Source organism: Diorhabda carinulata, chromosome 12 (assembly GCF_026250575.1).
Source record: "Diorhabda carinulata isolate Delta chromosome 12, icDioCari1.1, whole genome shotgun sequence".
In the NCBI taxonomy this organism is placed as follows: domain Eukaryota; kingdom Metazoa; phylum Arthropoda; class Insecta; order Coleoptera; family Chrysomelidae; genus Diorhabda; species Diorhabda carinulata.
Genome location: NC_079471.1, coordinates 10,477,234 through 10,500,679, shown reverse-complemented (window position 1 = coordinate 10,500,679; position 23,446 = coordinate 10,477,234). Strand labels below are relative to the sequence as shown.

The 23,446-nt window shown below is 34.2% G+C and overlaps 2 protein-coding genes across 8 annotated transcripts in view; one reads left to right on the top strand and one right to left on the bottom strand.

Moving 5' to 3' along the window:
* The window catches only part of LOC130900196 (protein groucho), a 396,521-nt gene extending 381,449 nt beyond the window's left edge, over positions 1 to 15,072 (top strand). For all 3 annotated transcript variants that reach the window (XM_057810645.1, XM_057810647.1, XM_057810646.1), the window contains 6 exons: positions 7,135 to 7,299; positions 7,913 to 8,181; positions 8,243 to 8,492; positions 11,527 to 11,862; positions 13,802 to 14,089; positions 14,407 to 15,072. In XM_057810645.1, coding sequence (XP_057666628.1) covers positions 7,135 to 7,299; positions 7,913 to 8,181; positions 8,243 to 8,492; positions 11,527 to 11,862; positions 13,802 to 14,089; positions 14,407 to 14,514 — 1,416 coding nt within the window. In that variant the 3' untranslated portion in view covers positions 14,515 to 15,072. The remainder of the gene's footprint in view (positions 1 to 7,134; positions 7,300 to 7,912; positions 8,182 to 8,242; positions 8,493 to 11,526; positions 11,863 to 13,801; positions 14,090 to 14,406) is intronic.
* A 5,703-nt stretch (positions 15,073 to 20,775) lies between these two features.
* LOC130900198 (eukaryotic translation initiation factor 5-like) overlaps positions 20,776 to 23,446 on the bottom strand; it is a 38,282-nt gene continuing 35,611 nt past the window's right edge. For all 5 annotated transcript variants that reach the window (XM_057810653.1, XM_057810650.1, XM_057810649.1 and 2 more), the window contains exons 6-8: positions 21,494 to 21,781; positions 21,224 to 21,433; positions 20,776 to 21,157 (exon numbers count right to left, since the gene is read on the bottom strand). In XM_057810653.1, the coding sequence (XP_057666636.1) occupies positions 20,915 to 21,157; positions 21,224 to 21,433; positions 21,494 to 21,781 (741 nt within the window). In that variant the 3' untranslated portion in view covers positions 20,776 to 20,914. The remainder of the gene's footprint in view (positions 21,158 to 21,223; positions 21,434 to 21,493; positions 21,782 to 23,446) is intronic.

The window sequence follows — 23,446 nt, the reverse complement described above, 5'->3', positions numbered from 1 at the left end:
ACAAATGTAGTATCTAACGTGCGGATAGCTTACGCGTGTATAATTCTTTCATCGGTATATGTCAGGAGCATACTTTTGATATGCCGATAGCCTCTTCGATCTCTCTAACCTTAATTCGATAGTAGTCCAATATCATCCGGTGAACTTTTTCGATGATATTTTGTCTTTTTTGTCTCCGTATTTTGATCGCCCCAAATGCTCGAAAGTCAAGTTGATAAGGCCATGTTTGAATTCAGCTACACAAACTTTTATGATTGCAATTGTATTACCATTTAAAATAAATATTAAATGACAGCTCAATATTCATTTTTTTTTGGTTTTGTTTGTGTTTATTCTGCAACTGATGATAACATAAACACAAGTGTTTTTCAAATATTGTGTTGTTTGGCAATGCGTATTCGATAATATAATTTATAATTTTTGTATTGGAAAAAATTAAGTGCTGCAAATCCTTAAAAACATTGGATGTAGTATTTAGCAAATCTATTTTACGTGAAAATCTTTATAGATGATAAAAGCGCTTTACAGAATCCAAAAAATCATTTCTGGACGCCCCAGCAGCTCAACAACCGAAAAAAATCACTGAATAAAAAGGCAATTTTTTTCGTATAAGAAATATATGGGCGCTAGGCCCGAGGATAGTGAGAGGCACAATAATTCAAGTTTGATAATTACTTAAACTTACTATCTAGACAAATATACCAACTAACAATATACACAGAAATATATACAGATATATCGTTAGGAACAGCTTAGTGAGATCTAGGCGTTCAAGATTTGCTCACTTCACAGTACCGAAAAAGAGTGAGCTTGAAGTTGCCTGGGTTCTAGCAGGGGGTTGTCATGGAACAACACGAAAAGTAAAAGTATGTTCATATGCTGATTTTTCCTAAAACGTGCTACCAGGATTAAGTTAGTTGTATGCTATTAGGACATTAAGAAGGTTATAAAAGAAAGGTGACTTGGAATTCCCAGGGTCAGGTATCGATCAGTCAGGTCAAAGAATTATTCGTGGAAACGATCAAAGGAAAAAAATCGTGAATGAAAGCATATGTATTTTTAAATGTGAGGACACCTGGCGTGGTTGACACAAATATGTAGCAGCAAAACAGCACTTTAGGAGCTGTTCACGCCAGAATTAATTCAAAACTCATGAAAACTGGCAACGCTGTCCGACCAACCGACTACTGAGCGAATGGAAGAAATGAGATATATAATAAGTTCTGTTGTTAAAGCTATGTAAAAAATTTTCTTACAAATAAATGTTAATGTGAACGTGTTAATAATAACTATAATACAAAAAATGGTCCTTCGAGCCGGATTATAAACAAAACCAGTGAAAATTCGCAATAAACAATATATTATTAACAACTATAACCCAAAAACAATTTACCACGTGCTGCAAGCAACTATCAACGAGTGCAAAGTGATCGACCAAACAAGTAGTCGATACAATATCACGGCGACCAGACATCAACTCAACTGGCCGACTAGTTCAATTGCAAGAATCAGGCAGTTCGACCGAAATCAGAGTGAGTTTGTTCCAAATTATTTATTTCCGAATTTTTCTTTCCATTTGCGATTTCAAAGCTTCTCTGTTTGTGCTTGAACAATTTGACAATATAAAATGGCAGAACTTGGCAAACTAATAAAGAAAAGAGGTGTAATTAAAGCTCAGTTAACTATTTTCACAAAAGCGGTAAATGAATTTGCAACTATATCTAAATTGCAACTTCCTAAATTCAGTGGAAACTTTGAAGATTGGTTAGAATTCAGGGACACATATAAATGCCTTATTCATGATAGTAAAAAATTAGATAATATTCAAAAATTTTATTACTTGCGAAGTGCACTAGGAGGAACAGCAGCGGCGTCCATTTCCAAAATCAAATATACGGCCGACAATTATGAAGTGGCATGGGCCACAATTTCAAAAAGATTTGATAATACTAAAAAATTAATATATGAACATATTAGAGCTATTTTTTCATTAGAAAATATACAAAAACCGACAGCTGAAAAACTACAAAATTTAGCTGACGATATTCACAAACATTTGGGATCTATTGAACAATTGGGGCAAAATATAACTAATTGGGATCCTCTACTAATTTTTTGGATTACTAATAAATTAGATACTAGCTCAAACCTTGAATGGGAAAGGGAAAATAGAGATCAGGAAGAATTGCCAAAGTTAGATAAATTCCTACAATTTTTACAAAAACGTTCCAATTTTCTTAATATGTTAGAATCAAAGAACAGTCTCAGTTTAAATAAATCAGATTCAAAATTTAGTAATGAGGAAAATAAATTCAATAAACAAAGTAGAGTAAGGTCATTGACCTCAAGTACATATACATGCTCCTATTGCAAGAAAGAGCATTCAATATATCGTTGTGCAGAGTTTCTCGGATTAACAATAACACAAAAAAAAGATTTTGTCAAAAAATCAAATCTTTGCCATAACTGTTTGCGTTCGGGTCACTCTGTCAAACAGTGTAAATTAGGGCCTTGCAAAGTGTGTAAAGCTTGGCACAATACAATTTTGCATGAAAAACTCGAGATAGCGGACAACGCGAGCTCAAGTTCCGCAGCACTAAGCAGTGGCGTAGTGGTACCAGCGGCGGGGCAGGTGCTATTATCTACCGCCTGTTTACTCATTTCAGACAATTTCAATAATTTTCACAAAGCAAGAGCGTTATTAGATTGTGGTTCTCAAACTTCCTTTATAACGGAGGATTTGCAAAAGCGTTTGAATATTGCGACACATAAAACAGATCTTTCAATTTTCGGAATTTCAAACAATATTTCAAAGGTCAGTAAAAGGTGTAAGGTTTCATTTAAATCTATACATACCAATTTTAAAGCGCATGGCAATTGTTATATTCTAAAAGAGATTACAAGTGTGATGCCGTGTTGTCGAATCAACACGCAATCTTGGGCGATTCCAGGTGATCTAAAGCTAGCTGATCCACAATTCAATATTCCCGGACCAGTAGACATGCTCATTGGCGCGGACCTATTTTGGACAATCTTAAGCAATAACAAAATTTCGTTAGGAAAAAATATGCCGCTATTAATTGATACAGTGCTAGGTTGGGTTGTATCTGGGCAAATAAGTACTAACAACGTTGAAAAGGCTTCTTGTAATTTAAGTATAAACCAGGAATTATTAAATTCAATAGCCAAATTTTGGGAAATCGAGGAAATATCTAGCACGCGACAACTTTCTCCAGATGAACAATTCTGCGAGGACAATTTCATCAAAACTACTACCAGAGACGCGAACGGACGTTTTACAGTCACTATACCTTTGAAGCAACAACCTTCTAGTTTAGGTGAGTCGAAAGCTCAAGCCGAAAAACGTTTCTATGCATTAGAACGAAAATTCAGGAGAGATCCAATGCTGCACAGCAGATATATACAATTTATGAACGAGTATAAAGAGCTAGGCCATATGACAATTTGTAACGGCAATGATTCAAGCTTCGAATATTTCATGCCGCATCACGGAGTTTTGAGAGAAGAGAGTTTGACCACAAAACTACGGGTAGTTTTCGATGCATCAGCGCCCTCTAGCAACGGTCTATCCTTCAACAATATTCAAGTCATTGGACCCGTTTTACAAGACGATTTACTATCAATAGTCTTAAGGTTTAGGAAATATAACTATGTAGTTTCGGCAGACATAGTTAAAATGTACCGGCAAATTTCAATAACGCCCGAGCAAAGGCATTTGCAAAAAATTGTATGGCGCGAAAATCCGAGTGATAACCTGGAAGTCTACCAGCTAAATACCGTTACATACGGGCAAGCCTCTGCCAGTTATCTTGCAATACGCTGTTTAGCTAAACTCGCTGAGGATATTCAAGAAATGAACCCGGAAATAGCCGAAATCATTAAGCACGACTTTTATGTAGATGACCTGTTAACAGGTGCACCTACACTTGAGCATGCGCAATACATATGTAAAGCGATAAGTGACACTCTTAAATCGGGATGTTTCGCACTCCGAAAATGGTGCTCTAACGACACCAACGCGCTCAAAAATATAAGTTCAAATGATTTAAAATCCGATATACTAGAATTTGCGCATGATGGCAAAACAAAAACATTAGGCTTGATATGGGTTTGCAATAACGATAAGCTTCAATATAAAATTCATACCAATCCTATAGGTACAAAGGTCACAAAACGCACAATTTTATCTACTATATCAAAAATATTCGACATCCTTGGTTTACTAAGCCCATGTACTATTATCGCAAAAATGATAATGCAAAAATTATGGGAAAATAAATTAGCTTGGGATGACGCTATTCCAAAAGCTATATCTGAAAATTGGGTAAGGTTGGAGAAGGAGCTTCTTATTTTGAACGATCTTGAGTTAAACAGACAAGCTATTTGCAAGAATGCTGTTGAATTACAACTGCATGGTTTCGCTGACGCTTCGGAAAAGGCTTACGGAGCCTGTGTTTATTTGAGAAGTATTGATTCCGATCAAAAGGTTCATGTATCCCTGTTATGCGCCAAGGCAAAGGTGGCACCTATAAAAACAATACCAATCCCGCGGTTGGAATTATGCGCAGCATTGCTTCTAGCCCGCCTAACAGATAAAGCTAAAACTGCTTTGAAAATTCAATTCAAATCTTTCACACTTTGGTCGGACTCAACTATAACTCTAGCTTGGGTACGCACAAGCCCGAATCTGCTAAAAACATTCACGGCCCATAGAGTGGCAGAAATTCAGTCTCTCACTAAACACGCCGATTGGAGGCACATCCCCACCCACGATAATCCAGCAGATATTGCTTCAAGGGGAATATATCCTAGTCAAATTTTAAACTCTGATTTGTGGTGGCGCGGCCCTACTTGGCTAGCTAAGGACCCAAGTTTTTGGCCCAATGACAAGCTGGAGGTGGTTCATGATTTACCTGAACTTAAATCCAGTCTTCTGACCAATGTTGCGCCCCCTACTCTGAGTTTTCCCTTTGAACGTTTTTCAAATTTCTCAAGAATGCAACGAACAATGGCATACATTTTACGATTTAAGGATAATTGTCTTCAGAGAAATCGCAGAAGAGGCGGTTCTCTTACAGTACAGGAGTTAAGTGATTCTCTAAAATGTCTCATTCGAATTTGTCAATCTCAATCGTATTCTACCGAAATTGAAACATTGAAAAATAACAAGCCTTTGAGCTCCCATAGTAATCTATTAAGTCTTAGTCCCTTTCTAGAACCCGATGGTTTGCTACGCGTAGGAGGGCGACTAAAACATTCAAATTACTCCTTTGACAAAAGGCATCCAATTTTGATCAATTCAAAGCATCATTTTTCAAAGCTACTATTTTTACAAGAACATGAACGCCTATTGCATGGCGGCCCTCAGCTGCTCTTAAGCACTATAAGAGAAAATTACTGGGTTATATCCGGTAGAAATCTTGCACGAAAGACTGTTAAGAATTGTGTGAAATGCTTCAAATTCAATGCTAAAACCATACAGCCAATTATGGCCAACTTACCGCGCGATAGAACTAATCCTTCTAGTGCATTTTCAATAGTGGGAGTTGATTACGCGGGGCCATTTATGATTAACGATAAGAAAGGTAGAGGTTGTCGTTTAAGTAAATGTTATATTGGCGTATTTATTTGTTTATCAACTAAAGCAGTCCATTTGGAATTGATTTCTAGCCTTTCTTCAGAATCATTTATTCAAGCGCTATATCGTTTTGTCTCTAGACGAGGCAAACCATCAAAAATATTGTCCGACAATGGAACAAGCTTCGTCGGGGCACAGCGAGAGCTAAAGGATTTTCTAAAACATGGCAGCAACACTATAATCGAGAAATGTAGCTCTCAGAATATAGAGTGGAGTTTTATACCACCCTACTCTCCTCATTTCGGAGGTTTGTGGGAAGCAGCTGTCAAAAGCGTAAAGCATCATTTAAGGCGCGTTTTGACCCAAGTTCATTTATCATTTGAAGAATTTGCCACAGTTCTCGCACAAATCGAGGCGATTTTGAATTCGCGTCCTTTATGCCCACTGAGCTCTGATCCCAACGATTTTGGACCTCTTACCCCAGCTCACTTCTTGATTGGAAGACCAATAATTGCAGCACCTGATCAAGATGTCACCGACATAAAAATGAATCGACTTTCCAGATTTCAGCTCGTACAACAATTAGCACAGCACTTCTGGAACAGATGGAAATCTGAGTACATTGCGGAGCTCCAAAGACGCACCAAATGGAAGTCCAACCAAGGCCATCTAGTAGAAGATTCTCTCGTTTTAGTGAAAGGCGAGAACACTATGCCCACTCAGTGGTTATTAGGTAGAATCAGCAAGCTCCATAGAGGCCCTGACGGTATCGCTAGGGTCGCTTCTATAAGAACTCCCTCTGGAGAAATCATCAAAAGAAGCTTTCAAAAAATCTGCCCCCTTCCAGTTGACCTTTGAAAGCCATCCTTATGCTTTCAACGCGGGGAGTATGTTCACGCCAGAATTAATTCAAAACTCATGAAAACTGGCAACGCTGTCCGACCAACCGACTACTGAGCGAATGGAAGAAATGAGATATATAATAAGTTCTGTTGTTAAAGCTATGTAAAAAATTTTCTTACAAATAAATGTTAATGTGAACGTGTTAATAATAACTATAATACAGGAGCTGTTAAATAACATTAAGGGCAAAACAATTTTTCTCGAGAAGGTTCATAGTAACGGAACGTTGGTATATAATGAAATATGTAAAATGTGGAGGTTTTGGTCAGTGTTTGCTTCTTTTGAAATGACGCGTGCAAAATAACCCAATAAAGAATATAAAGTTGAAGTTGTATGCTATGTTCCAAAGCAATACGACTAAGGTTTATACCAATCCGAGTCGTATACGTATGTATCAAAGTAATAAATTGCTTTTTGTATTGATCTCATACGTCTTTGATCGGAGCTAGTGACGTTTTGTAGCTACCAAGATTGGAAACGATAGAGTTTTGTTATAACTTATGTGACCATAACAAGATTTGAAAAAGCGTTATTAGGAGCCGAAAATAAATACCGGTATTTCGGTTGATATTATGTACATTATGGTGACACTTATAAACACTGAATAAACAAATAATATATTTTTATTATAGGAAGCAACATCACCACATACGAACGGGGAACATGTTTCTTTAGGAAATTCCAATGAAATTAGGGAAAACGGAAGTACCAACGGTGATAAAATAAAAGTAGAAAGACCACCCAGTAGAAGTGGTTCCTCTTCATCGAGAAGTACGCCATCTTTAAAAAGCAAAGACGTAAGTATTAGATATCATTTTTATTAAATATAAATACTAGCGTTCCTTGATTCTGGGTATTCTATTACAAAAAGTCACGATGAAATTTTTACAGTCATTATTTTATAAGAAAATGAAGTGCAATTGGAAATTCCATATGCAAGTAATTTTGTAAATGATATATATTTTTCTAAACGATTACTGATAAGGCTACAGAAGATGAGAAATTCTTCGCTAAATTCCATCTTCAACATCTACTTATTCAACGTTTCACACTGATAGTGTTTGGTTTGGTATGATGCAATATTCTTGATTAGTTTTGAAATATTCACTATGTTTTTAACGACATTGTGCATTTAAAATCATATGCTCAACAAACGACTGAAATTTTCAAATTACATGTACTTCTACAGAATGTACCTCTGCGTAATAAAACGACGTTTACGGCTTTCTGTTTACGTATGGTAGCTGTTACAACCAACGCATTCAAAATGAAGTCAAAATGAAATTAGAAAAGTAGTTCATTATTTGTATCCCCATGAAAAGTATTCTAAAAAGAAAAATTCTGGAGTTCGTGCTACCTCTTCTACTGATCGAAATATCATGAGAAATTCTTCAATTTATATATTTTTAGGAGAAACCTCTTACGCCTGGTTCAAAGCCTCGCTCTACGACGCCAAATCTAGGTGCTGGACCGGCACCAGCTGCTAAAGTTGGTCACGCAGGTCAATATCCACCTTATCCTTTAGGAGCTTCAAGAGGTCCCGAACATTTGAGCCCATATAATAATGTAGCTCCTTCTCCCTATAGTCGACCGGCTATGTTAGGTTATGATGGACATCCGCATACTAGAGCCCCTGGAATTGCAACGAACGGAATGGGAGCCATTCCTGGAGGAAAACCGTAAGTAAACTAAACCTTTCCTGATTCATATATTTTCTTGTTAAATTATTTTATATTTTAGGGCCTATTCTTTTCACATGAACGGTGAAGGTCAATTACAGCCTGTACCTTTTCCAGCAGACGCTTTAATTGGTCCTGGGATACCAAGACATGCGCGTCAGATTAATACGTTAACACATGGTGAAGTCGTTTGCGCAGTTACGATCTCTAATCCCACCAAATATGTATATACGGGAGGAAAAGGCTGCGTAAAAGTATGGGATATCAGCCAACCCGGATCTAAGAGTCCTGTTTCACAATTGGATTGCTTGGTAAGTATTTTCTTCAGACTCAAAAATGACTTTTAGGAGTGGGTTTTTTGTCTCTCTATATACCCTTTAATATATAATAATAGTAGAGGATTGTAATGCTGTTTTTAAGAACAAATAAAACAAAGTTTTATCATTTATGCCTTTTTAATAGTTTATGGTAAATCGATAATCACAGCTAAAGGTGACTTTTCTTTGCTTTGCAAAACCGAGCGTTCACAACCATCTCTTGAATCCAATTTCAATCTTATAGAAATAGATATATAATAGTGTAAAGAAGAGAAGGCTAGGGATTTATTCGATCAATAGAAATTATAGAGGTTTGTCATATTTTATGGAAGGAATATTTATTTCAATGAAAGGCTTAGTAAAATTGTCAATTTTTGTTTGGATAACCAAAAAAGACACTAACCATCCATGATAGGGGCTCAGTTATCTGTTTAGACGATTATTATATTATTGCAAACACCCGCTTCTCTGGGTTATTGTACAGTTACGATTTTAATCATTCGTTTCTTTTAAACTAGAACATCAACTTAAGCTTTTGCTTCTTTTATATTACATGCCCTGTTTAGAATAGTTTTGAAATATGTTTAAGGATTTTATAGAATATTTATAAATGATTCTAATCAATCTAAAATTTTATTTATATTATTATTTGATACATCTTAAGTTATTTCAAATTTAAAGTCTTTACAGCAATTTCATTCGATCTAGAATATTCTTCTTTCGGTGCCATGCCTGTCTTCAAACATGGACTATCTCCATGACAATTTGGTTGAATTGGTCTCAATGTCGATACTCGAAATAGTTTTACTCCCATTCCAAATTTTGAATATTTCATAGCCACCATAGTTTTTTGCTACCTATCAATCTTTTGCCCTCAACCTTTCCCTGAATGATTAGGCGAGCATAATATCTCTGAAATAATTGACCTTTCTTGTTTTTATGATGTTTAAGAGTTCTAGATCCTTATTCACCTGGCTTCATTACTGGTATGTACAGTCCACGGGATGTTGAGGATTCTCCGATAGCACACATTTCGAACGCTTCTATTTTTTATTTAATGTTAGGTTTAAGCGTCCATGTCTGACATACATACAAAAATGGAGTGTTCTTAACCGCGTCTGAACTTTGAGGTTTCTATTAGTGACAGTTAATTTCCATTTGCTGAATGGCCTAAGTGTCATTTCAATTCTGTCTCTTATTTCTTCAATGTACGGTGTCATAGTTCAGTCAGCTACCCAGATATTTGAAATGTGATATCGGTTCAATGTTGTGTCTTCGACCAGCCTCATGTACTCTGTCCAGCAGCGTTTGCAAGTCTTCCATGTTTGCTGCAATGATGACAGTATCATCAGGTTACATTATTTATAATTTCGCCACTTATCTTTACTCCCTTTGTTCTGCCTTATAAAGCCTGGCAAAATATGTTCCTTGAATAAAAGCTGAACAAGAGTGAAAAAATTATTCCACCTTCTATTGGTGTTTCATTTGTAATGCTATAATCTTGTCTGACTAACTGCTGTTTGACTCTAATACAGGTTTGACATAAAACGTATATCATTAGCTCTTCCGAAGTTAACAAAACATATATAGAATGTTTCTGTAACTCACGACTCTTTTGTAGTAATGTTCTCATGCAGAAAAGGGCTTTGAGGAGTAACTGTAACTGTATTTTTAAGGTGTGACTCATGAGGCTAATTAATCGGAAGTCATTGCGTCTATTAGCATTTATAGTTGATGGGTAAGATGATGAAGATCGATTTCTGCCGGTAGCTGGGAAGTTCCCCAGTTTGGTAGACCTGGTCGAAGAATGCTGTTAAATCAGATATGCTTTCAGATTCAAGTCGTTTTACAGAACATTCTATACTGATTGAAATCTGTTTACATCTATTTTAGAACTTTCTAGGTTAAAATTTTAGAACAAGCTAGACTATTTTAAATTGATTTGATAATTTTGAATTAGTTTATGACATTTGGATGCATCTCAAAGCTTTTTAGAACAATCCATAATTGATTGGAATGATTTCAACTAATTTTCATCATTTAAACTAAATTTCAGTTTTTCTAGTGTTTTTTTATGTGTTAGAACAATATAGTATCATCCAAACCTAGGGAAATCATTTTAAACTCATTCAAAACATTTACACTGAGATTGGAGTTTTCTACAATATTTTTCAACTGTTTTGACCAATATAAGGATTGATTGAGATTCTTTTCAACTCTAAACTTAATTTGTAGTTTTCTAGATGGTTTTTGAAATTATTAAAACAATATAGTACCATCCAAACCTATGGAAATTTTTAAACTAATTTAAAACATGTAAACTGGGATTGGAGTTTTCTAGATTATTTTCAAACTGCCTTGACTAAGGATTGATTCGAATTGTTTTTAACTAACTTTCAACATTTACATGTAATTTTAGGTTTACTAGATGGTTATGGAAATTATTAAAAGTTTTCTAGATCATTTTCAGTTATGACCTAAGGATGATCTTTTATAATTGCAAAAACAATCCAGAACATATGTAGTTATATTGATTACATCATTTACATTTCAGAATTTTGTAGGTCAAAATGTGAGACCAAGTGTGTAAATCTGTTGAAATAATTTTCAACTATTGTCTAAGCATTTTAGAGCATTTCAAAAATTGTTAGAACAATTTACAGCTATTAGAATCTTATTTTAAACTGATTAAAAAATTTTATACTGACCATTATAAGAATATTAATAAGAATTATTTTCAACTTTCAATTTTATACCTTTTCCGATCATTTTTAGTACAGTTTAGATCAATCTAGAACAATTAAGAGATTTAAATAAATTGAAAGATATCTGAGAGCTGTCTAGAGGATTCTAGGATCCAGTTAATTCTTAATCAATTTTTGGAGTAATCTTTTCTCCATACTCATTTCTTTTACATACGTCTTATGACAATCATAGTCAGCGACTATGCTGCTTATTCCTTACATATCTAAGATTATTTTATATGCTGAATGTTTTATATGAAAATCTCATTTATTTTTCTTTTTAGCAAAGAGACAATTATATTAGATCGGTAAAACTCTTACCAGATGGTAGAACGTTAATAGTAGGCGGTGAGGCATCTAATTTATCAATTTGGGATTTAGCAAGTCCTACACCTAGAATAAAAGCAGAATTAACTTCTAGTGCGCCAGCCTGCTATGCACTAGCTATTAGTCCGGATTCGAAGGTATGTTTCAGTTGCTGTTCTGATGGTAATATAGCTGTATGGGACTTACACAATCAGACTCTAGTGAGACAGTTTCAAGGACATACAGATGGCGCGTCTTGTATAGACATTTCTTCCGATGGAACTAAATTGTGGACGGGAGGCTTAGACAATACTGTAAGTAGATTCTGTTTTTAGAAAATGGTATTCGTTTAGTTTTGATCTAAAAGTAGAAATTAGAATAATTTTTTGCAATAAACTCCATTATTTTTAGATGTTTTAAAAAAATCTTGTTTCATGATAATTTTTGAAGGATTATCATGCAGCTCCCAATTCCAAAACCTAATATATTTTTAGTAATGCTGCACTGATGATTGCAAATGAGCTAAGAAATACATTTGTGGCTGAGGTTCGACAAATTGCCGTTATGCAAACTTTCTTTGCACCTTTGTGTATTGGTGTGACAATCTAGAAAAAATTCGTGTCTATCTGATATTTTCATAATAAAAAAATTACCACTAATTTAACGCGGATTACTTGTTGAGTACATCATTCTACAAGTTGTTCCGTAATGTTTACAGGGACAACCTGTACATTCTAAAGATAGCAAAAATGAATTTTTCAACAAAAGGTACCTTTTTGCTCGTTGTGCTTGCCAAGGAAACCGTTCGCCATAAAGACATTCTGAAGAAAACTATTGTAACTATTTATTGAAACTACTTACAGGAGGTACTAAAACACAATCAAACATTTCTAACTGAACTGCATACTGTCGAACATCATGTTACTTACACAAAGAAAAAATTGAAATGCAGAAAAATTGAATTGGTTAGCCTACAACTTATCAAAAAAAAATACTATAATAAATATTCGAAGTGGGAACCTTGCAGATTTACACACTTCTGAAGTTCACAGAGGATATTTCTTTGAACTTGGAAGAGCATTCCAAGATTCTGCCTTATAACATTGCAATGGATGTTTATTCTACTGATTATTTCATTTTTTGTGTTTACCGGTGTTGCATATACAAAGCTTTTAAGATATCTCCAAACAAAAATGAATCCATATTTAATTCAGAGGAACGTGGAGGCCATGCGAATGGACCTCCCCGACCAATCCTCTTATTGGGAAAAATGTTATTTTTTATATTTAATTATCAATTTCTTTCAAGTTTTTCCTTATGCCAGTAATATGATCTTCGATAGTATGTTGTACAAATATTTATTTATTCATTTGTTCTCCAAGAAATGTTTTATTGCGTTTATTACCTCCTGTAAGTATTTTCAATAAATAATTACAATTTATGATAATTTTCATCTGAATGTTTCTTTTTGGCGAACGGTTTCCTTGGCAAACACAATGATCAAAAAGGTACCTTTTTGTTGAAAAATTGTTGAAAAATCAATTTTTGCTATCTTTAGGTTGTACAGTTTGTCCCTGTAAACGTTACGGGTTGTTAACCATTGGGCATGAGCTGCCCCTGGCCTTTAGATAGTAGTGTAAAATTATTTATTCCTTCAAACCTATGGACATACGTAATTATCAATTAAAAATTCATAATATTCGAATGTATAGTTTAGGAAATATACTTAAATATAATCTCTGATTTCGCAACTTTAAAGGCCTATAACTCAAGGGTCGTTTGAGAAAATTTTTTGTCACAGCATTATTTTCACGTCATCTACTCACTCCCGAATTTTTTGCATCAAGTCCCGGAATACCCTGTATATTCTTGAATACTCATTTTGTGTATGTTTTTATATACAATTTATGTCACTAGTACCTCCCAGTCGAAGAGGCTACATAGGTTTTTGAATTTGTTAATTTCTTTTTTCTTCTATAATTTTACTATATGACCACGCAGTTATCGAATATTCTGTGAAAGTTTTCGAACTGTTCTAGAGAACTCATGAGATTATTCTAGAGCTTCCCTGGAAAGGAAAAGTAGTCAACGATTACCAAAAAGTTTTGATAAGGGATAAGTTTGTACCAAACAGATTATGAAAAGTTTTTAATCATTCCCAGAGAATCTTTGATTTCTGGAATAAACAAGTGAACACCGGTGTTTTACAATAGTATCAGTTTTATTTATAATGTATAATAAATATATTTTCAGGTTCGTAGTTGGGATCTTCGAGAAGGCAAACAATTACAACAACATGATTTCAGTTCTCAAATCTTCTCTTTGGGATACTGTCCTACAGGAGAATGGTTAGCAGTTGGTATGGAAAATTCGCATGTAGAAGTACTGCACGCTACGAAAGCAGATAAATATCAGTTACACTTGCACGAGAGTTGTGTACTCAGTTTAAGGTTCGCCACATGTGGAAAATGGTTTGTTTCAACTGGCAAAGATAATTTGTTGAATGCTTGGCGAACGCCATATGGAGCGAGTATATTCCAAGTAAGTTTCTTCTCTATTTCCGGTTATATTTCTAGATGTTCTTGAACGAGCTTTCTCAATATAAGTATTCCACCAACCAGTTCAGTATTCAATTTCCAAAATTCTTTTTGACCATCATGTATTACTTTTCTCATGAGAACTTTTCTTTAATTTTATTTTAGAGGGTACTACATCTACATAGCCATTTGTATTAGTTATGAATTGTGTTGATATGTCCTAAACACAAATTGTAATAATGAATTTACAATTCAAGAAATAACACAAATCAATAGATTTTATTTTTCCAAGTTTGTTAATTGGATATTTTATTATTTCAGTCCAAAGAATCATCGAGTGTCTTGAGTTGTGACATCTCTACAGATGACAAATATATTGTAACGGGCTCAGGAGACAAAAAAGCAACAGTGTATGAAGTGATGTATTAAACATAGTGCGCGGAAAAACAGGAGACTTTTTACACAATATGAACGAACCAATTTGGACAATTATATCATAATTTTCATTCTACTTGTACATAAAGAGATTGTAGATGTTTACAACAGAGGGCGTAACTGTTAATCGTTTTCAGCTTCTCCAAATTTCACTATTTATCAAGTACTTTCCTGTACTGTGACACAACTGTAAATTTTTTTAGATAGCTGAGCAAAAAGGGACTTTTTTATTTATGTTGTCTTCTTTAGAGTAAGCCTCAACGCGGTAAGTACAGCGTGTACCAACAATTATGAATCTTTTATTGATTCGGAATTTTGGGACAATCTGTATATTTGTTATTTGTTTTACAAAAAAATCTGACATATATTGTTAAAATGTGTGTGTGAATTAGATGTCAATGAATTGAAACAAAAACTTGGCACCAATGATTCAAATTCAAAATACTTAAATATTTAGAACTTTTCATTGGTTTCTGGATGTTATTACGAAACAGAAGATTACGTAGCATATTTTTCGTAATTAAATAAAATTATATAATTACAAACTATAAATTTATTTGATTAAATTTTATATACCCTATCCGAATAATCTTTCCTCTTTTCCCCAAGAAATTAGTTGGTTTGGATATTTTTTCTATTTTTGTTTATATACAGTAATAACATATAATTGCATTTTTATCCAATACCAACACAAATCATTTTAGATAAACTTTGTCAAAATTGGTTACATGATGAATTGATAAGGTTCATAGTTCATAACCGAACAGTAGACCGCCAAAGGCCAAAGACGTAGCCCTTCTGATAGGCCACACTTCCATGAAGCCAGTATTGGATTGACCCGCTCGACTCACGGCAGCCTGCAAATTCGATTGTTCCCTTGATTTCGCGTATCTAGCACCAGGCTCTATTGTTGTTGCAGTTTTGCAACTTTTGAAGCCACTTCGGCGTAGAACCAGGGGTTCTTGGCCTTTTAAGAGTATTTACCTGGACCTCCCGGTTGGAACCACTGGTTGAGGGAGGGACGGAGGTCGAAGCAACCTCAGGATCCGGAGATGTTAAGTCCTCAACCGTCTCGGCAGCGTTGCAGTTTTCCTTTGTCTGTGGCGTTTGAGCTGAGCCTTGTCAATAGCACCGGCCAGAGCTTCGACATAGGTAAAACTGATACATTGTACGTAGTAGGTTCCGTGGTCCCTGTTTACTCAGACCCCTGAGACGAAAGAGGGGGATTTGTCATGGTTCCTGCTCTTTCAGGGCCTATGAAATTTAGCTGGATCGGCACGATTGCTTTTGACTTAAAGTAAGCCCATTAAAATGTACCGTTCCTCCTCTTGTGTACGTAGGCACGCCCGAGATGGGCAGCCGTTGGGTCCCCTCACCAATATATCAAGGTCCAACGGCCCTTGAGGGGGAAACAATACGTTATCCCAGAAAACGCACACACAAAAATTACAACTTACTCGAAAAAGTGTTGGCTAAATGTGTTTCAAAATCATAATGTCATTCAACTTGATTATCATATAATACACTGAGAGAACAAGCTCATATCAAAACAACAAGAAAAATTATTAGAGAGTAAATGTCTGTCTGATCCAGCTATTTACTTTGATGTTTATATTTCATATTAAAAATAAATAAAATGAAAAAATAAATAAAATACGCTTTTATAGGTAATCAAACTGAAAAAAGTAAAAATAATTGGTGATAAATCGTTTTTATTGTAGGTCTCTCTAAATTGCAATTGCGTTTTTTCTAATAGTTAATAATCTTGATGCTTCAACCTAATTATAAAGTGTGTACAAAAATCTATAATTAATATAACCAATTTTCTACATAGCTTCCGAAATTTCGTAGGCATTTGTCATAGTGTGGCACAAGTTTAGTATGCCTTCTTCATAGAATATTGCCGCCACTGTTAACATTGACCACCAAGGAAATGATTAAAATAAAACAACCTGAACAATTAGTAACATAGAGAAATAGATTCGCAAAATTGGTCATGGGAGGCAGATAAAAAAAGCAGCTACATTCAATGTTAGCCATACATCGATACTTACTTCACTGCAGTTCATGGAAAACGATTTTCATATTTTTGTAAGCGAATTATGCACATGTTGGATAACATTATTATCCAATTAGAATGTGTCTTGTTTTATGATAAGTGCAAAATTACTGCTACTGGTCAACGAAAAATACTGACTAGAGGAGGAAAGAACATACACAATACCCTCAAAAGGTTAATGTCTAGGCAGTGATTGATTAAAACCATCCATGGTCCCTTTTTCATTTAGAACAATTTAAATGACTATTATTATTTGATCTACTTCAAAATCATTCTAACTTTGGTAATTTTATATCCTGATTCAGGACTCCCTTAAGTTTCGATGAATGTGACGCAAGATCCGGTAGTATCTCAATGCAATATTGCCCAATTGGTGAATAGGGGCGAAGAACGATAGAATGGCCAGCGCGATTACGTGATCTTGCAATAGATCTCTATTTATGGGGACATTAATGACTTATAGCTGTTTTCTTTATGAAATAGTTACGTATCACGGCTGATAAATATATAGGTTTAAAATCGAATGAGTGAATGATTTTCTATTATCTGGAGAGTAACGTTAACTGAAGGATAATTGGGGTGAATAAAACAGCCATTAATAAAACGAAAATCACTTGTGATTTGGTCGATCACGCCTGATATTTTAAATAAGCTTAGAAGGATGTTGTGAAGATTTTCGTGATGACCATTGTGAGGATTTACTACGTATTTTTTGGGAAATCAATATATTGATTTTTTCATTAAATACAGAAAAAAGGAAATGTGACATATATGTCACATTGAGATATTATTTTTTTTTCTATGTCGTGTGAAAATCTTTAGCAAGCAATCTTTTTTATTGTAGCATAAAGCTTTACCTCTCTTCTTACATATGGTTTGTGCCCTTTGTGTTTTTGGCCTGAATGTCACTTTCAATCGAATTGCGGCTCTTGATTGGTTTTCTCTGTCAAAGTTTGCACATAATTTCAGCTATCCGGAGTCTCAAATCTGCCGAAGACATATCATTTTCACGATTTCGTGAAGCACTTTTTACTCGCCAGTTAAGAGCCAAGCGTTTGACATTTTGAGATCTAATAGATGGTAAAATAGACGTACTTACCACCTTTTACTTTGCACTAAGATTTTATAATATGATACTGTAACTAAATCAACACCACCCATGTATTGACTATATTCACTATCTTGGGCCAATCAACGTTGACGTATCTCTTATTTTTTTGTCATAAGGTCGAACCTGGTCCTCGGGCATTTCACCTACGAAAGTCGTCACCATCGTAACAATGTTACAGTCTTTCCAAGCAACATTTGAAATTTATTTTAATACTATCAACATCAGTCACAAATGCCACGGAATAACCACGATCTTTTTTTGATAACACTTTATCAGTAGGTAGTCCTGCAGACTAACTCCTCCTAAGTGCATTAGGAATGGGTGTGAATACGATGTCGGCTTTGAATTTTTAAATAAATTTTGCAATTTACCGCACGTTTCTGGCATTGATATAAATTTTTAAAAGTGGAATATGTCCGCATTGCAATGATCCAATGGCTTGATTATGTAATTAGCGACATCGAGTTTTGCACGTCAAGCCACAGCAGCATCAACACCACCATTTTGCCATCCTATTACGTTGTATTAGTTGTATTTTTTGTTAGGATGTCGAAGCCTGGATCGATAAAGGTTAGTTATAAAAATTGTATTGTACCAAAATGTACCAACACCACTATTACTGCACCAAATAAAGTATTTTTATGTAAGTGCCTAAGGGAGAAAAAATGGTGTGATGCAATGAAAAGAGACTGTAAAAGGAATACTGTTTTATCAAGTACAAGTCATAAAAACGTTATTTGTGGCAAAATAAGTAGCCATTGCGAGGAAATCTATTTCGAGTTGTCTGAAGAACTACGAAAAAATCCTTGCTCCATTTTTATTAACAAATCAACTCTTTGTGGTCAAAAGAGACTTTAGCCAGTAACATTTTATCAACAGGCCGGTCGCTCTTCAATATAATCGGCGCTGCTAAGGTATTTGGAACGGATATCAGGCGGTATAAAATATATCCAGGCTTCTAAACTTTTGTTTTGTTGTATTAATCCTATTGACTTGAAATAAACACAATTATATTTGTAAAATTAAGTAGCATTTATTTTCGTTAAAAAAGAATATGTTTTAAATTTTCCAAGCCCATACTGCGTTAGTGATAGAGACGTAAAATAATTATCAAAATATATTAGACGAAGCACCTAGGTCAGGCTCTTCAGCGCGTACAATAATTTTTTATGCCCATTTATGCGCTTTAAATTATTTCTAGCTGTCGTGGAGCAGATTTGCTTGTCTACACATAGATATTTCTCCTTAGAAACTTTACTAAAACTTTCATTCAATCTATCGATAATGGGTCTTATTTTAATAATCTGTCAGCACCCAGAGTATTACATTGAAGCATCCTTGGGTTATTGGAATGAATGAATTGCCTTAGTTTTTCAAATTTATTTTTGTTTCATATATTAAAGGTGTTCCAATGTTTGTACTCCAATACTAATGACTCTTGGTAGAAAAATGATTGCAATAAATGGTTAAATGTCGATGTTAGTAAAAGACTGTTTGGATTTTTCCGAATATAAATTAGTCTGCTGAGCAATTAGCTGCATATCTTTGGGAAACAGATAAAGAAAAAATTGGGTGTAAACTGCTATTTTCTGAAAATTTAACTTGTTCGTTTAGTACAAGATTCCTTGATTTCCATGTCGATTCTCTCTTGCTTTGTTTGTTTCTACTATATAGGTTACAAAATAGTTTCATAATTTTCTATAACATTTATAATTGAATATAAATCAATACCTGTTATATCCGCATCATAATTGGACATAGAATTTTCAGTTGGGATCTATCAACTCATCATCATCAAAATCTATTTCATCTTCATTGTCTTCACCAGTAAATAGAAAGTCGATAATTTCATTCTCACCAAGGTGATAAATAACGCCGTGAAGACATCCTAGAAAAAGTAATTTTGTAATAGCTATATTTAAATGGCACAAACACATAGAGGTATCTTTCTAGAATACAAATACAAAGAATAAGCAACATATTATCAAATATACTAATTTTAGGTACTTATGTAATTATACAAATAAAAATTGCGTCAACAAACAATTTTTTTGAGAATTATGAAACTTTTTGCAACTGAAACTGTTGAAAGAAACTTTAGTATGGTATGTAACCCTAATGGTACAAAAGCAAAAAAAACAGTTTGTATGAATTCTGTGGGATCTTTTTTAGTTTGTTACAGAAATATCACAAGGATATACAAGGGGTTAGTTTTTTATTGTATTGTTGCGAATTTCTATATTTAACAAGCTTATATTAGCTTCATATGTATGTAGGTTTGTTTGTTTGTTACTCTCTTTGGACTAAGTGCAAGTGGCTTATTTTTGATAAAAATTTCGTACGACAGAGTATTCGAACCTCTGATCTCCGTGTTGGAAATTAAGCACTTTGACAATTTTACCAATACTCCGTTATGGCTCGATACATGTTTCGACGAAATGTATGAATATGTGCGACGAAGCCATTATACTAGGGTGGTATCAATTAAAAAATTAAGTGAAAATAAATATAGTTTAAAAAAACTAAAAAACACCCTTTAAAGCACATCAAATTAAAAAGGGTGTTTTGCTCCATATTTCTCGTACATCGAGCGCCCGACGCTTTTTTCACGTGTTTTTTAGTTTTTTAGACTATATTAATTTTTTTTAGGTTTTGTTTTCATAATTAGGAGGACTTACCTTGATTGATATGGGTATGAAAATGTGGCATCCAATAGAAATGGGTTGAATCCGGAACCTTATAAAAAATATTGAAACAACATGATTTTTTGTTGACTTTGAACACCTATCTAAGTCCAAGTATATGAAATATCATACAAGGAACAATTTGCAAACTACTCGAAAAACCAGTATTATATATTAGTAGTAGTATATATTTCTTTCCCCCATCCCAATAAAAATTCCAATACGGTTGTAAAATTTCAATTTCTATTATTTTTGAAATGTTCAAATTTTGAGTACTCAGAAGTAGTTTATCACTATAATAAAACTCCACTTTAAAAAAAGATTTCAGAAACATTACAATCATCCAAACAAAAAAAAAAAAAAAGAAAATAATAAAAATAATTTGACTAATAACATAAAAATGAAGTTTGAAAATTTTATTCAAGAAAATGACTCATTGAAAAATTGATGAACACAAATAACGTTGTATAAAATGCTTCAATGAATAACAAAAAATACAAGTTGAAACAATCCACGCATTCAAACTAATAAGAAAAATATTCAAATGGCATCGATGTCTACATCATCTTGACTATCATCATCTTTCTCAGCCTGTTTTAGTACTGGTTTCTGTTGAGACATAACCGTTAGTTGTATTTGTGCCCTATCGTTATACTCAATTTCAATATTATCATCTTCATTTTCCGAGTCCTCAGATTCAGCTTCCTTCAACCATTTTACAAATGGTGCAGCCTTATCATGAATTTCTTGGCTAATTTCTCTAGCTACATATTTTTTAGATACCTAGAATTAAGTATTTTTGGAAAAATTACTATCCGCCCTACATCACCATTGAGGCATAAGTCTTACCTTTTCAGACCACTCGATAATGCATTCTTCCCCAAGAATATCCATATCGTACAATACTTTCAACAAGCCTGGTACTTTACTCATCAATTTGTCTGTATGCAAAGCAATAACTTGTTCCAAACCACCAATGAGATATTTCTGTGCCTTCTTATCATTCAATATAAAACGCAAAAATAACGTCCGGTATTTTTTAGCTTGTGTCAGAATATTCTTTCAAAAATAAGACAACAAATTAACGATACGTCATATAACTCAAACAGTGATTTTTACCTGGTCAAATAGTAGTTCGGCTAAAATAAGAGGAGCTTTGGTTTTAATCTCCAGACGCTCTGCTTCATTCAGAATTTCCTTTTGGGTTTGCGCGTTTTCTAGAAGACGAGAGTCTCGTTTTGCTTTCACCATATTGTAGAAAATGTCCATTCTTTCCTTCTCAGATTTGTCAAGATCATCGCTAATAGTCATGTTTTTAACACCATCACTGAGATCTTGCATTCTAGCTTTTATAGCTTCCTCAGTAACATCTATTGCCCATTCTGTTTGATCATCTTCGCTACCCTCCTAGAAGTTAATTTTATTCAAACAAAGAAACGAACCCCTTATATACCCGGTAGGTATGATATACAGTGTGTTCCAAAAAGTTTTATACAAATTGAGAAAAACTGTTTTACATTTACATTCTTGATAAAGTGCTCATGATTTGTAGATCCATAATCACGTCTAAATTTTTAAAACATGATTAAGAATACCAGGAAAACAAAAATGATGCTTTGATTAGAATATAAAATTTACTTAACAGTAGATAATTATGAATACAATTAAGGGACTTTTCTTCTAAAAGATCTTTTTTCGTCCAGGGGAGGTTAAAGATCCTTGGTATCTGATTCCAATTTTTCCATATTCCATTATTTATTTGTTCTCCTTGAACCAAAAATACGTTGGTTTTGATGTTGGTGCCGTTCCAATTTATTTATTGTGATATGGTGCATTATCTATTATTACAACACTTTTTAGAAGAGGATTGGGTATTAATTTGTTTTTGAACCACATAAATAATTTTCCAAAGACATATTGCCATGATAGTGCCTGTTTTAGTACCAGATTGGAAAATTAAGGCAACTCCTTGTAGAAGATCACAAGATAAGCAAATGATTCTCTTTTGATGTGGGTTGCTTAATGCCTTAATTCAAAACATCACTCCAACTTTTGCTGGTGGCATGTATTGAGTGAACGTATGTAGTCTATATGTAGCTACTGGATTTCATGTATTTCCATAAAAGTCTTGAATTTGTTTTTATGTTTTTCTCTAGCGGATTCCAATGTATATTGTAATTAAATTATAAATTTTAGCTGCGCTACTTCTTCATCGCTTTTATGCATATTATGAATAATACGCCCTAACACCCCTTTGTCAGCGTCGTCAATAGTTTGCTTCTTTTATATGAGGGTTGTTATTTAAGTTTTGAGATATGGCAACACTGGTATGATTATGTCAAATCTGACATTGCAATCATAAATTTTGACATTTTTAATGGTGAACGTACTCATAACGTGTTATCATACGAGTGCTGTTTGAGTTGTTTACAGTGTGCTAATAAACTCGTTTCGACTTTTGGTGATGAAGTACCATCTCGAGTCACCGTGTTTCGCTGGCTTTCCACACTTCGCAACAGGATGAATTTCATGAAGGTTGTACAAAATCGGCTGTTGTGCCAGAAATCATCAGTAAAGTGCTAAATTGATTTAACAAGGTCGTCATGTGACATACCGTGAGATTAATGCATACTTGGGCATCTTTGGCTGTCAAAAAGATTTATTCGCGTTGGATACTTCATAATTTGACAATCGCTGAAAAACAAGCTAGTGTCGATTGGTTCAAAAAATGCTGAAAACATTCAATCGCGGTGATTCAAAAAACGTTTATAGGATTGTGACAGGCGACGAATCATGGATCTATGCATATTAACTGGAAACTTAACAATCGACTGTATGGATAAGTTGTTCTCAAACGACTTTCTTCTTGCTTAATTCTATCCAATCATTCCTTCACTAGAAATGTTCGATGATACTGTTGTGAGTTGTACGTAGTTAGAGAGGACTAAGCTCTCTGTTAATTGATAATTCCATCGCCTGTACCTTCCCTATATGGATCATGGATCTGTTGCGACAAATTCTAACTCCAGTGATGCATACAAAGTTAATACTTGAATTTTATTTTTTGTAAAT